At 39.7% G+C, this 15,635-nt stretch overlaps 1 protein-coding gene across 1 annotated transcript; it reads left to right on the top strand.

Annotated features, from left to right (window-relative positions):
• Positions 1 to 322: 322 nt before the first annotated feature.
• RWDD3 (RWD domain containing 3) lies at positions 323 to 11,365 on the top strand. Its single transcript, XM_048312994.1, has 4 exons — positions 323 to 427; positions 5,799 to 6,277; positions 6,989 to 7,104; positions 7,203 to 11,365. Exons 1-4 carry the CDS (start codon positions 343 to 345, stop codon positions 7,315 to 7,317), a joined length of 795 nt encoding a protein of 264 aa, XP_048168951.1. The 5' UTR covers positions 323 to 342; the 3' UTR covers positions 7,318 to 11,365.
• The last annotated feature ends 4,270 nt before the right edge of the window (positions 11,366 to 15,635 follow it).

The following is a 15,635-nucleotide window of genomic DNA, read 5'->3' as shown; positions in this document are numbered from 1 at the left end:
CCGGCTCTTCCTCACTATGGGTCAGATCGTCGCACAACGCTCCGCACCCCGGGGCAGGGACAGAGGGACAGGGCGCGGGCTCCTCGGGACAGGGGCGGAGGGAGGGAGGGACAAAGAGACAGGGCGCGGGCTCCTCGGGACAGGGCCGGACGGATGGAGGGAGGGACAGGGCGCGGGCTCCTGGGGACAGGGGCAGACAGAGGGACAGAGCGCGGGCCCCAGCCGCCGCAAAGCAGCCATTTTGTTCTCCTCCCTGTGGCGCGGGCCGGCGCGGCGGCGCCCCCTGGCGGCCATGGTGCGGGCCCCGCGGCCGGCAGGGGGCGCTGCGGCGCGCTGGCGGCCATGTCGGAGCTGGCGCGGGAGGAGCTGTCGGCGCTCGCCGCCATCTACTGCGAGCCGGGCGCCTGCGAGGTGCTGGCGGCCTCAGGTGACGCGGCCGCGCTCTCTGCCCCCAGCCCGGGCTCTCCCGCTGCCCCGCGCGGCGGCTTCGCCCGGCAGAGCCTCGGGAGGAAGCGCTCCGTGGCCGCTCACGGCAGGGCTCGGCCCCCGGGGCAGCACGGGCTCGGTCCCTCGCTGCTGCCGCTTGTCGCGTGTCCCTGCCCCGCCGCGCGTCTGTGCCGCCGGCCTCGCTTGGGACACGGAGCCCAGCGGGCCCTGCTCGGTTATAGTTAGGGACCTTCTCAGGGCCCTTGCACGCCCTGGGGGCAAGCGAGGGGCAGCCTGAGAATGGGCTGGCTGCCCTCTAGGTAAACAAGCACGTGAATCTTGTACGCGTTAAGAAGACCAGGTATTTATCCGGTAAGACTGACTAGGAGTACAGCTGTTGCAGTGCATGAGAAGCGTTGGGTCATCTCTGTATTTTTCTTGGGTAAGGTGACCACCGGAGCACTGTGACGTGCCAGATGTTCTCCTGCTTCAGCAAGATGTGTACGGCTGTAGGTTTTACGGGGTACCGAGGCTGATGTGTCTGCTGTAGGTGGAATGATCAGGTTGGTAGTACTTGCCCCCATCATCTGCTGGATGATGTAGGCAAGGAATGTTGGAAGCCTGGACGCCTCCGTGGTTTTTGCAACAGTCTTGGTGGCCACTGATCAGAACGTAGTATTAAGAGATGGTTTTTATCAGTCTGCACTGTACACTGCTGTGAAGATGCCCCTTCAGCAAGGGAGAATGAATCTCAATAGTTCCAGTGTATAATAGCAGCTACTGTCCGGCTGGATATGCAAGTGTTGGTGTCTGTTCAGATCCAGACAATTAGTATTTGCTTAGTGCCTACCACAGATGTGACAACTCTTATGTATTTGTTGGGGAGAGATACACATGCACATATGCACACAGAATATGCCTATATTCTGTATCACAGGTCCCCAGTGTCCTGGGAGCTGTTGCAGAGGGCTGCTGCCCAGCAGAGTGATGGACAGGGAGAGCTTCCTGCAGGTTGGACTGCAGTGAAGTCCTGGGGAATGCTGCTAAAGATGGATGTAGTGGTCTGGTGTCAGATTTTGTCTGCACATGTATGTATCGAGCCCTAAAGAACTGGGATTGATAAGGAAACACGTTTTTACTGTGCAGGTAACTGAGTGCTGGAGGTTGCCAAGAGAGCCTGTGCAGTCTCCCTCACTGGAGATATTCAGAATATCTGGATATTGTCCTGGGCAGTTGTTCCTGTTGTAGGTGACTGTGCTTGAGGGGAGAGGTTGGATGGAGACATTAGTGTCTGCAGGGAGCACAATTAATCACAGTAATCTAAAACCAGAATTTTGTATCTCAATATGCATGATGCACCGCCTGCTCCAGTGCAGGCATGCTATTCTGCCTTTTTTTAAAAAAAATTGGTATTTAAGGTTGTATCTTTAAAATATGATTGATGAAATGTTTCAACTGAGCTTTATTTTTGAGTGAAAAAGTTCAAGAATGTTAATTTTGGGCATAGTTTAAAAAAACAGTATCCAGGCTTATCAGATGTTAATTTTAAAAAATGTGAGCGTATCTGAACATTGCATATACACGTCTGTTCCTCCAAATCTGTTGAGAAATATAGGCACATTCTTCTCTGTGCTTCATATATGGAAAAATGATTTTGTGTTTATAAGTTGCCAGAATGTAAGAGGTTTAGAAACCTTCCTGTACATAAAATGAAGTGTCACAAGTGCCCAATAGGAACAGGCTATTTTATTTATATTAATGTTATGTGACCTTGGAGGGCCTTTAACCACGCTGTGTTCATGATACGTTAGGATCAGGTATATTTGATTGATTTACATAGTTTTCTGCTGGAATTGAAAAGATTCTTTACAACAATGATTATTGGTATTTTTCATCCTCTTGGAATTTACTTGTTGGAATTGCAGAATCCTCTAGTATACAATTAACTTTTGCTTCAGTCATTAGCTTACATTTCCTTTATCTCTTCAAACCATGTAAATTGTCATTGACAAATGGTGCACAGACATAACTTCCAGAAAGACTGTTATGTTATACAATCTCTAAGACATTAAGAGTAATTTGTGTGTAGATCCATGGGATCAAAAAGCAGGCCATTGGGGATTCATGGTGTTGAGGAATGTAAGAGAATGCTTTTACAGGTCTCTTGGTATGGTAAAAACTTTGGCTTTTTGGAATTCAACAGTGAAGTATTCAGAATGCAAAATGTGTTTTTATCAAAACCAATGTGTGGATGAATTTAAATAAACTAATTATAGCATATCTTTTTTACCTTACATATCTATTTGCAAAGATTAGTGTTACAGATAGAAATCCGTAATTTAGTTGTTAATCTGTTCTCTTTTGGTCTGTTCACCAAGCTTGCTATAAAAGTATATTTAGATATTCTAAGCTTGTACGTTAGTAGGTGCCATTTTCTGAATTTAAAAATAGACTGCATGTGTTGCATAAAATGCCTTTGGGCAGGAGAGGAGGGGGATATCTGTCTGGTTGACATGGAACATAAGAAAAAATCTGAAGTATGCTAGAGCTAAATATACTGATAAGCATGCAGCTATGGGGGAAAACGAGTTAAAATGTATTGAGTTTAGTCTGATTAGCACATTAAATGCCAGCAGAACAGTCATACCCAACCTTTTATTTCAGAAATAATTGCTGTGTTGCTGTGAAGACAACTCGGCCCTTGTAGCATGTGCAAACAAAGGAAATATTTCTTTGGAGCCAGGTTGCGCAGGGCGCCGGTGGTTTGCTCTTTGTTCTGCCAGTGTCTGCAGCGCTGGTGCAGAAAAGGGATGCTGCAAGGTTTAAATAAACTTTAGATGCTGTAGCCCTGCAAAGGTTTTGAACTGATTCTTCTTTTTAAAAGTAAGTCTGAAGCAGATGTAAATGAGCACGGCTGGGCTTTACCCGATGGCTCAGGGTGATACACCTTGGGATGCGAGGCTGTTTTGCTTCCTTCAGATTAGTTCATCACAAGGAAAGGTGTGAGATTTTTGCAGGCTTAAGATAAGATCACTGCAGCAGGAGGCTCTTGTCAAAGGGGCAGGGTTGGCCTCTCTATCCCTCTGTTACTTCTGAGCTGTGGTGAGATCTGTTGTGACAAGCTAGTGGAAAAATCTTAGGAGGATTATCAGAAAGGTAACATGTTTTTCTGTCACTGTAATTAAGCTGGCAATAGAGTAGTATTTTTCAATTTGTATAGGCTGTGCATTTTAAAATCTCTTGATGACATAGTTTAAAATAAAGTGATTCATGGGGAGAAGTACAATAATGCTAATCCCGTTCAGCCAGATGCCAGCTGGCTGTGTACCTGGTGGGGCTGCCCTGAGAGGGGGCAGCTGAAGGGCATGGGGTAGCAGCACTTTGTCTGGTGCAATGCTTGTGTGTGCAGACACCTCTGTGGTGGCCAGAGGGGTGACCGCGGCCCCAGGATGCGCAGGACAGGCTTTTCTGCCCGTGTCTGTGGTTATGTGTGCTGAGCCTGGCGTAATGGCAGAGGAGCTACCGCTGCTGGGGCCCAGGAGGAGACATTTGTCAGGACAGCAGAAGACAGAGATTGAAATGGGAAGGTTTGAGGTCCTCCTCTGTAGCTACTGACCACTTGCAAGGGTCTCTTCCAAGGCTGGTGTTTTTCTGAGGAATGCATTTGCCCTAAAAGTAGTCTGGAGCCTTTGATAGGGTCTTGGAGGATTGAAGACAAACTCCTGTTGACAGGAAGCGACTCTTTTAACATATGGTGCCCATAAGGACAGGCATGGTTGGGTGTGATTTCGTTGGATTCAATGGATCTGCATCTACTGCTTTCACCACTGGATTTGAGTGTTAGGTAGTGATGTAGATGTTTGAAGGTGGTGGTCTTCATGGTACTGCTAGATTTGATTATTGGGCTTGGAGGGTTTTCTGATTTTACTTTGTGGCTTCTCTGACCTTGAGAGTTCTTTGTATGACCCAGGAAGGAGGTTTGGAAACAAGCCCTTGGATAGCTCTCTAAAGTACTTCTGTCTGTCCAAGTCACTTTTAGGTTCTTTCACTTTTTTAGTAGATTTGAAATATAAAATCATAGAGGGCACTGTGAGAGGTTGGTTAGTGGGATCAGCAATACTAATCAAACATAATTCAACTGACTGCCGTGTAAAGGAAGGTAAGGTAAGGTACGGGGGGAAGAGCACAAGTCACTTCAAAAGACCTGCTCTGAAACTCAGCTCTGGTCTAATCTGCCTTTCAAATCTGGCTTCTCCTGCCCTCATAGAGTGAATCAACCTGACATTTTAGCAATTTTTGAAAGAAAAGGGGTGAAGTGTTTAGAATGCATCAAAGTGGTGAAGCAGAGAACATCTGAAGAAGATCATCTTTTATCTGATTGATACGCTCTTACTTCATGGCAGAGGAGCAAAAGTAGGTTAGGTCTTTGTCCCCGCTTTTCACTTTGTCAAGTTTTGTATTGTTTTTGTGTGACACTTTCAGTTAAGAAGGTTTTATTTCATGAATGACTGTACATAACTTTCATATTAAGCACCTTTGATTTTATGATTTATCAGGATGATGTTGTCTTTAGCTTTTCCTGCTGCATACTGTGTGTATCCTTTTCACTCTGAAAATAATTCTTTTCTTAAGTAGACCTGCAACATATTTTGAGCAGATATGAAGATATATAAACATACATTAATATGAGTACATGCATATTTATATATGTGGTATCTAGGGTCAGGTGTCCAACAGAGATGTTTTCCTTATGTCACTGCAACTGTTGTAGAGGAGTTGGCAGAAAAGATTTAAGCATATTTTTTCTGCAAGTTGTAGGGGACAAAGAATCTGACTTTTTTCTTTCCAAGTCTCTCCTAAGTGTGGAACTGCTTTTGAATGATTGTCTTAAAAAATACCCCGTGCAAGTCTGTTTGCCTTGCATTAGTATTGGTGTTAGAAGTCTTACAGATTTCTTTAGGAGCAAACTTAGAGCAGTGCTGAGTCCATCCAGCAGAGTCTCTATTTTCAGTTGTCCTTGCTTTTGCTGTTGAATTGTAGAAGCTGAATTATGTGTTTGAGAGAGACAGTTCTTTATTACTGGCTTGTCTAGACTTTGAAAGAACCAAAAGGTGTGAATGCTTTTTAGAATGTGTTAATAACTTTCTTTCTACTATGCTACGGAAGTGTTTCATTTCAAGATTCCCTGCAGGTATAGCTTGAGCCATTGGTTGCAAGCCCCCACCCTGCAAAAAAAATCGCCTCCTTTTATTTTAGAGGAAATGGCAGTTATTTGTGTTGAATTGTTAAAGAAAATAACATGATTTAGTGATATATATGCATTTCAACTTCAAGCAAACTATTAATGTTTTTTTTTTTTTAATATTTTCCAGAAACACATGGAATCTCATTTAGAATTCAAATCAGTGTGAAAGAAGTGTTGGATACAGATGTAGTTTTAAAGCTGTTATTTCATTTACCAGTCAATTACCCATCAACTCTACCGGATATATCTGTTAACTCAGACCAGCTTACAAGGGCCCAATGCATGGACGTGAAAGATAAATTACTTGAACAAGCAAAGAAGCATCTTTCTGAACCCATGGTGCATGATCTGATTCTTTGGGTACAGCAGCATCTTAAAGATGTCATTAAGCAATCAGCAACAGTTTGCAATGAAAAAACTGCTTTGTCAAAAGGAACAGAAGATGGTATCTGGATGCTCCTTTTGCATTTAGATCACATGAGAGCAAAGGCAAAATATGTGAAAACTGTGGAAAAATGGGCTTCAAATCTAAGGCTGACTGGAAGACTGATGTTCATGGGCAAGATAATATTGATTCTTCTTCAGGGTGACAGGAGCAGCATTAAGGTGCAGGAGCAATGAATGTTGACTAGTTCTATTGATTTACCACTAAAACCTCCATGTCTGAATATTTTGTGTGTGTTTTTCTAAGATTAACAATTTTGGAAACAAATTGATCATTATCAGAGTAGGAAGGCCCAGCAACTTTATTCTGTATTTAAAAAAAAGAAGGTATTCTGTTCTGTCTACAGTGATACCTGTACACCTGTGTCCTGTATTGCATTGCTTCCCACTGTAATTATACCCTGTATCCCTTTTTTCCCTGACCTTAATATGCCTAGATTCAGTTTCCTGTATTTCCCAAATGCCCCAGAAAGTTGAAAAATTTTTGGTGAGAAGTTAATAACAGACATATTTCTAACTCATTGCTAACTGTCTCTTTCCTTGACTTAAAACCACATGGTGCTGCTACTGCATGCCTGGGCTTTGAAATTTTTGCCTGTACATTTGACCTCCCATTGCATTAGGTTGGTTTTGGTGGTGATGTTGGAGGAGAATGTTTTGGCTTTTCTAATCATGTTCTCTAAATCAGTTAGGCATGCACTTAACTTAAAACTGATTAATAGAAGCAGTCATGCACTTTTTGGGATGGGCACTTTCAAAGTTTGATTGCTATGTTCTGAAAAAAAGTCTACATTTTCAATGGGCTTTTTTATTTTACTAAACTTTGAAAATACTAGGTGGCATGTAATATTTTGGGATTTTTTTGTCTTTTAGGAGTACTTGATTCTTCAGAAAACTTCTAAGGTAGATGTGGACTCAGGTGGAAAGAAATGCAAAGAGAAAATGATGAGTGTACTGTGTGAGACAGAAATACAGTCACAGCATAAAAGGTATAATTTAGTACTGTTGTGGATAGAAAAGTAACAGAATTGATAATTACATTCTGACAAATCTAGGTATATTCATGTCTTTCTCTTTCACAATGTAGGTTTCAGACATTCGAAATCAAAGAATATTCAGCACTGGAGGAGCTACAAAAGGAATTTGAAGCTGCAGGACTTAAAACTCTTTTCTCTGAGTTTGTCCCTCCTCTCTTTAAATAAAATTAAAAGAAAACATTGGACCTTTGACCAAAGCAGTGGTTGACTGCAGATGCTGATGGAAGATGAAAGGACTTGTGGCAAACAGTGTTGAAGCATTTTTGCAAAAAATACCAGTAGTAGTCATCCTTTTGCAAGAAGGGGGCACATTAAGAACTGATAATTTTTTGGCATTTATGTATTAATAGCTTTTTCCAACGAATGTGATGTTGATTGTGATAATTGCATGGCAAGCATGAGAGATTGGGAAGAAATAATGTTAAAAACATAGTCTTCTAGTCAGACTCTGTTTTGCAGTCCCTGTTTTTCAATGTTTTGTTCCTTCTCATGGTAGAGTTTATTGATAATGGCCTGCTGGAAAGCATGATTAATTTTGCTTTGTAAGATTATATGAAGATATTTCTATAAAGAAACATAGCAAACACAGATTTGAATACGTGAGGACAGCGTACACTTAATATCCCTTAAGAGTTCATCTGCTAATTTTTCATTCTCTCCATTTAATTGACTGTAAATGCTAGATGGTTGATTTGAAGAAAAAGCTCATGTCACTTGGGGCCTGAAAAAACTTAGAAGTGTCTTTTTGAATATTAGTTTTTATTTTAAAATGCATAAAAACACCCACATGGAGGATTTAAATTGATTAAAAGCTGAGTTAAAGCCAATTGTAATATTTTCTTTGATAGTTTACAGATGTCTTTTTACACTTTATCTGGTTTTACTGTCTGTGCAGCTTTAGATATCTTGATTCAATTAAACTGTTGGAGCAGTTTATATACAGACTTCAGTCTTCTGTCTTTCAAGACTTCTGTCAAGGTTTGTTTGGGTTTTTTGAATTGGTCACTGGCCTTGACCAACTTACATATTCTTTTTTTATCAGTAGTCTGTGTTTTACATCTGTATAGTGTTACCAATTATATGCATAATTTTATAAATTGTGCAAGTTGTGCAAGTTCTGTTTACCTAGGGAGAATTGGATACTTATTTCTTAGGATTATTAATGTGTATCCCTTGATTTTTATTTTACCTGAAGCCATTCTGTAGCAAGACTAGATAAATTATCTAGCAATAAAAATCTTGCAGTCATGAGTTTCTTAGTAACTTAGCACTGCCATTTGCTACTTCAGTTGGTTTTAGCATGTAGCTAAACATGTGCTTTACTGCTCTCTAAAACTCAATCCCAGAAGCCAAATGTCTCATGTATTCTGTGTTAATTAAACAGATTTGATCAATTCAGTATAAACTAATTTATTTCCATTCTGCTGGGGGAAGACCAGTGCAATTTGTTTAGTTCCGAAAGTGCAGTTTGGCTAATCATTATGTAGGATCTGATTTCTGTTTCATACTCAGACCATGAGATCATACCTCTTTCTTTGTATATTCTAGGTAAGCAACTAAAGCAGACTGGGAAGATTTTATGTTTCCCTGTTTGAGATAACAGATGCATAAAGGGTTGTAGATTGTTTGAAAGTTTCTGAAGTTTTTCAGGAGTTTGGTAATTTTCCTAATAAAGAGTGTCTAAAATATGTATGCTGCATGCTATTTTAGGGACTGATGCTAATTTAATGAGATAGTAGCAAAGTTCTTCTTAATGAGTCTTTCATGTTTATCAGTACAATACTTCAGGCACAGTAGAAAACAGACTGGGTTGAACAGGTTTTACAAATCTGTTCTATATTATTTTGAAATGGCTTCCTGAGAGACAGGAAATCTAATTTTCTATCATTTTAAGTGTATGTGAAGATGAATTCTTGCTTTTATAAGGAAGAACAAAACACAAGTATCTTTAAAATATTAAAATAACATGTATTTTAAATTACAGTTTCCAGAATCAAACTGTTCTCAGGTAAAATATCTGTTGAAAAATTGTGTGTCAGTGCAGTATAAAGTTTTGAAAAGCTTCAGAGGCTCTCTCCTCATACTGTGTGACAGATCTGACAAGTATCAAACTCAAGAAAAGGCCTATGCATGTACAGCATAAGAAAACATAATCAGTATCTCTCTGCAAAACTAAATGTTGTCAGATTTTGCCAGATGCATTGTAAATCCATTGATTTTAGGAATCAGGTTGAATGGCGTACCTACTCATGTGATCTCAAATTGCATGTGACTTCAAAAATAATTGAGGCGTAAGTTGTTGTGATCATCTTTCTTGCAAGATTAGATGCAGACTTACTAAAGTTTTCCTGCCTACTAGAAAAGCCATTTGTGGCCATCAGTGATTGCCAGTTGCACTTGAATATAAACCCATATATTTTTTTGAGTTTTATTGCCTGATGCCTTCTTAGTCAACTATTTGGTCAGAGCTGGCATTCTGCAACAGCCAACTAAAAAGAAAAAGTGCCAGTTGGGTAAGTTGCAGCTCTCTCCTGATCATTTACTCATCATCCTGCCAAAATGAAGTTGTTGTAAGAAGCTAGATGATTTCTGTGTTTCAGGAGTTGGAAAATGCATTTTATACAATGGATTTTTACCATAGTTGAATTTGTTATTCACTAGCTTACAGTGGACAAATCCACAAGTTCAGTGTAGGAAAGGGCTACAGTTTTTTAGCTTGGTTTGATGTGCTTCAGGAGAATTACAAATCTGATCAGCTTGGTACTGTTCAGACAGCAGAGTACATGAAAACTGATGTCAATCTGATTCTGTTAAAGCAAGTGCTTTTCCTCCCTATCAAACAGTCACTTACTTTGAAGGGTAGGAGGATATCTTCTGTTCAGACAAGTAAACAATATTTTTAAAGGCTGTTCTTTTGGAAGGATGTTGCAGCTGTCTGTTAACTGATGGTTTGTTTGCATTCATTGTAAAAAGAGATGAGCTAGCCTACAAGCCTCTGGGGCACAAAAGTCATCAAAATGGGTCCTGTGGTGCATGTTCTGCCTTCCAAGGGAATCGAAGCACACACAAGAACAAAATGCACAGATACAGAAGAATAAGATGCAGGTAAAAAAATGCATATCAGTGTCTAAAATGTTAGTGAAGTGTATGTAACTATCAGAATCTGACAATTCAGTTGAAAGGAAGAAGAAATCCACAAATTAAAGATGATTTAACAAATTAGAAGCTAGCTTTCTTGTAGATACTGTGTTATAATTAGTTCTTCAAACAGCATGGTTAGTAAAGCCTTGTTTCCTGTGGCCTTGCTCGTTTCTAAGCTATAGCACACATGAAGCCTTCCCTGCCAGAGATACATTCCTGATGGTGTTCTCCCAGGTGGCTTTCCCAGTGCCTGGTATTGATTGTGCGTAAATTGATTATTGCTTGCATAAATCTTTAAAATATGAATAGCATTTTCCCACCTGTTAACTTTTTCATCAAAGTTGTAGGTACTTGGTTTCTTTCAGCTTGTTAATCTCTCATTTTAATTGAAGTGACTTAAATTCAAAAGTTCTAGGAAGACTTTGTAGTGTAAATAACGCTTACTTCTGTATGGACAGCACAGATGTATAACCATAGTTTCCTTTAAAAATCAGGCTAAAAGGAAAGATGTTGCCATAGGACCGACAACTTGGAGAATCAAGTTTTTTAGGACAAAACTGAGGTTTGATTGGTCTTTTTGAATACCTTGGCTTATTAAGTGTGAACAAAAGAAAAAATGGGTTAAGGAAACAAGAAAGATCCAGAGAAGGGAAAAAATGGGGGACATCAGTATTAGGGATTTACCTGTTTTTCATACTTATTCAGTCTCATTAATTCCTCCCCCTCTACTCCCGAATTTGTTATTTGGTGTTAGAGGGAGGAGAAGACACTGTAGGAAGTCATATATGAAAATCCTTGACATAATAAATTAAAAATAACTGAAAGTAGATTTGGTTGTTTTGTGAATAAGGCTGATTTTCGTGGTTTTGTAGTTACATCTCATTTTCCTATAATAAGATCATTTGTCTCTTACTTCTGATGTGAATGACCCACCAAACCCACTGAGATTAGTATGAATTATATGCAGAAGTACTGTAATGAGCCTTAAGAAACTTCATAGTGGAAAAAATACTTTGTTTATGTTGTTTCTTTTAAAAATAGTTTAATAAACCCTGCATATGGATGATTTAAAGCCTAGTGTCCCTTGATTTTTTCAGCTGTATCTGAAAATATGAACCTAATCATGCTATAGTACATTTGAAATAAGATGATGAAATGTTGCACTCACTGTGTTTCTGCCAGAGTTTGAGACTGAAATTGCTTATATTATGAAATAGTGCAATTGCTGGAATCAACTTTAATATATCTTACAGTAGTACTAAGCATTATCATCCTGTCTTTTTGTGTGTAACACATGCAGCACTCTGTTACGGTTTTGTATTTTGTATGTATACTTAATTTTTTGTTATCTTATGCAAGAGTTATGATTGCTTATATTCTTAATTATAGACATAAACGGAACTTGGAATATAAATATGCTGATAGCATTTTGCAGCTGTTGTTCTGTGCTATGTTCATGTATTGGCTTTTATATTAGTTTATGTTGTCTAACTTCCAAGTATTAACCTTCAGTGAAGAGAACTCTTCAGGGTGACAGAAAAATTTGCCTAAAATACATTAATTTAAGGAATTCTTTGGACTCTAAAAATGAATCCCTTAATGTTTTGAGTTAATTATGCACTCAGATGCTTTAATTTTATGCTAATAAGGTAGCAACTGCTGCACTTTTAAATTTTCTTTGTGTTTCATAATGTGATACCAGTAATCTGTTTGTATCCTATTTTAGAACATAGCTGATCGTGGAATTTGGGTCAACATTTTATTAGTATTTCCCATTGTAAATATCTATGATTCTTTATATGTATACATTGTTATCTATTACACCTTGAATGCAAAGCGTTATTTTAGGATGAAACTTGTTACAAAAGGTCTCTGCATGAGAACAATAACTCTACTTTTCTGCTGCTTTTCCTATTGTCACCTTTTACATTCCTGCGGCTATGGGAAGCTGTCAAATGATCAGAGTTTTCTGGAGCTGAACTTGACAAGTCAAGCCAGTGTGTTATATCAGATCTTGATGCCAGCTGGGTGGAGGCAGGGTGCTCTCCAGGCCTTTATGGGACCACTTTTGACAACATCTAACTGCTCCACTGAAGGGATTAGCTGGATATTTCTTGAACTTTGTGTAGAGAATCGAGGGAGTGAATTCCACCAATGCAGAAGGTGAATGGTTGGCTGTTGCTTGATCCAACCTTTACATCAGGAAAGCTCTCTGGTACTCCTTTTATGTTAATGTCATGGAGGGTAATATGCTGAAGTTTACACTTTTGATAGTCACTGGGAACACTGCACAGCAAAATCAGTGCCACAGTTTTAAGACTGAAGGTGGTAAATTCTGGTTTTCAGTTGTACTTTGGAAAAAGACCAACGGAAAATGATTTTGCTGGTCTCTGGTCAGTCACTCATCTGTAGTGGTATACAGAGGCAGGGTACCTTTTTATAGGAGATGGTGCTACGACTACCTTTCAGTCAAGATACGATAAAATGCGCTTCTTTTTTGAAGTAAAATAACTGACTTACTTGTGAGAACACTGTCCACGTGAGATGCTGAACAGAAGCTGAGCTGTATGAATTGAGCTGTGCCAGAGGCTGGTTTTTATTTGGTGGAAGTGGAGGTGTTAGAAAGGGACAGACAGCAATAAAAACACTGGTGATGTGGCTCTCAGAGAAGCCAGAAGGAGGGGGTGTTTGCGTTGATTTCTCTCTGGAAAGAAATTCGGGAGTATGAGCTACTAAAGAAGTTGCTACTGTATCCAAGCTTCAAGTAGAAATGTCTGAAATAAATATGCAGCTTCATTGTCATTTCTCTTTTTAGCAGAAGCGGCATGTAGAACTGAGAGCAAGTAGTGGAAGTTTTCATGAGTATAGGAATGACAAACCTCACTCAAGAGCTGTAGGCTGTCCATGAAGGAATTAATGCAATTCTTAGAAAGTGTCCTCAGATGACCCAGGAATGACAGAGACTTTGTTGAGGCAACAAACTCCAAAAGTCTCATCATTTGGAAACCAGGCTGTCATGGCTCCGAGCGATTGGGAACATTGATGGAAGAGGTGACTAGCAGCTCCCAGGACCAGATTTTCTACAAAATTTGGGCATTCTGGAAAGCAAGGGCTAAGGGGATTGACAAATCGCTTTTGGGGAAAAAAAGTTCTGCTTATTTGTGGAATCGGAGAATTCAGGTAAGTGTTTAATTTTTACAAGACTTTTTCTGCATTGATACTATAGACACCTGGTATGGAGATGTTAGATGGTCCTTGCTAAAATAGCATCTAGTGTCTTGGGAAGTTGATCTATTTCAGTTCCACATCAATTTCAAAGATCATTTTGGGTGATAATGGTGGTCAGTGGCATGAAAAGATTGAAGTACTGCAGACCTATTCTGGATCAAGGATTTGCAATGCAATTAAGAAACAGCTTTTAAGTATGAATTAGACAAGGCATATCTAATAAGAACAAAAACAGGAGGGAAAGAAAACACTCCACTGGAATAGCTACAAGAAATCCAGAAAATCATGTTTCTGAGGTATTCGTGTGGCAAAGGAGAACTTCAGGGTTACCTTTGTATTGACAAGGAGCCAAATGCTGTAAACTCAGCTGGATGTGAGGGTGTCAGTCACAGTTTCTGAGCTGTACAGTGCTTGGCACAGTATGTTTATCTTCTGTTCCAGCATTGCACCAGATTTCTTTATTTTTCCTCCCCTTTTATTTTTTAATTTTTATTTTGAAAGCAGCTGCATGAAAGGAGATAGCAGTTGCTTGCTATGAATTCTGTTCTTTACTTCTTACAATACTAATTACTAAAAGATGCTACAGGTTTCCTTCAGACTAATTTTGAAGAAGCAGGGGAATAATTTTTAAAACAAATAAAGGAACAGAGATAAAATCTCAGGAGAAGCTGTTAATTTACATATTGGAGCTGTGAAAAAAAAGATCTGTCAGACGAAGAAGAGTCATAAAGCAGCGTGGGAATAAAGACATGTCCCCTCAGTGGTCCAGAGTTACCATCTGTCTGAGCTCTGGCAGAAGATGATGTTAATGCTTAGCAGAGGAGAACAGGTATTTCCACACAGTAGTACCCTATGCTGGCACTAAAGAGCTTTTTGTGCTGGAAGACTGGGGACAGCTAAAGGTAAAGCTTGGAAGCACAGGCAGCATGCTAACAATTTTTAGGGTCTCAGCTTTTCAACAGCCATGAAAGCTGGGCTACTCACTGTGTAACACTGTTAGTAATAGCCACAGGAGCTCTGGTACTGGCTCTTATTTAACTGATCAAATCTATTGGAAAAGGTAACAAAATAGAAGTTGTGTAATCAGTCCCAAAGGGAGGTGGTGACTGTAGAGGGTGAAGCTGTTCAGTACTGGAGAACACTGGTTTTTGAAAGCTGGATAGTTTTTGGCAGCTGGGACAATGAAAAGCTAATCCTTGGAATGAAAAAAAGGGGAAAAAATTGATTCTTGCTCATCTAATTATGGATTTTTTTCTAGAAATTAATTGCTAAGTTGAAACAAATGAGTTGTGGATAATTGTTTATCAGCAAAATTTTTCCTGCTTTAGGTAGAATGTGAGAGAGTTCTAAGAGAAGTTTTAACTATTAGGTTTCTTATGGATCTGAAGTAGGAATGGCTTACAGCTCCCTAAAAATTTCTTATTAACAGTAAATCATTAAAGCAATGCAACAAGTGTTAGAAAATTCCAACTGCTGTGGAATAAACTACAGCAGAAAATTGTGAATATAAGTCCTGTTATTCAGTATTTTGTGGGACCCTTGGGATTAGCAGCAAGGGGGGTCAGAATTTTCTAAATAGCAATAAGGATTTAATTTTTTATTCTTAGCCAGCAGCAAGAGTTTCTATTTATGCCAACTTTCTGACAGCAGAAAGAAAAGGGATATACTTCTGGAATACTGTGAAGGGGTAACAGAACTTCTAACAAATTTGTAGGCCTCATTTGTAAGTTTCAAAACCAAACACAAGCAAACCCCAGAACAGTCTGGGAAAAGATTACTTTCATGGTAAAATACAGCTTGTGGCAACCTGAAGTGATAGCTCTTAGGTTGTGCACATGTATTTGAGAGATTGTTGTCTGCACAGGTGAGGGATAGTTTTTGGTTTGGTTTTGTTTTGTCCTTTTTTTTTCCTGTTAAAGCCAGAGGGGGTGCTGGAATGTGCTGAAACATTTGAGCAAGAACGAGTATATGAACAAATAATCTGCAGTAAACCTCAGGTTGCCCCTCAAGGTCAAACATGATGAGAGTTGTTCCAAAGGTATGCTGAGGAATACATTCAGTGCAGGGAGCTCTGAGAGCAGCTGCAGGGTGAGCTCTGGGTGAGCCCAAGCCCC

The sequence above is a fragment of the Corvus hawaiiensis genome, chromosome 9 (genome assembly GCF_020740725.1).
Source record: "Corvus hawaiiensis isolate bCorHaw1 chromosome 9, bCorHaw1.pri.cur, whole genome shotgun sequence".
Lineage (NCBI taxonomy): Eukaryota > Metazoa > Chordata > Aves > Passeriformes > Corvidae > Corvus > Corvus hawaiiensis.
The sequence above is the reverse complement of the archived record's forward strand: the minus strand, read 5'-3'. Positions and strand labels throughout refer to the sequence as shown.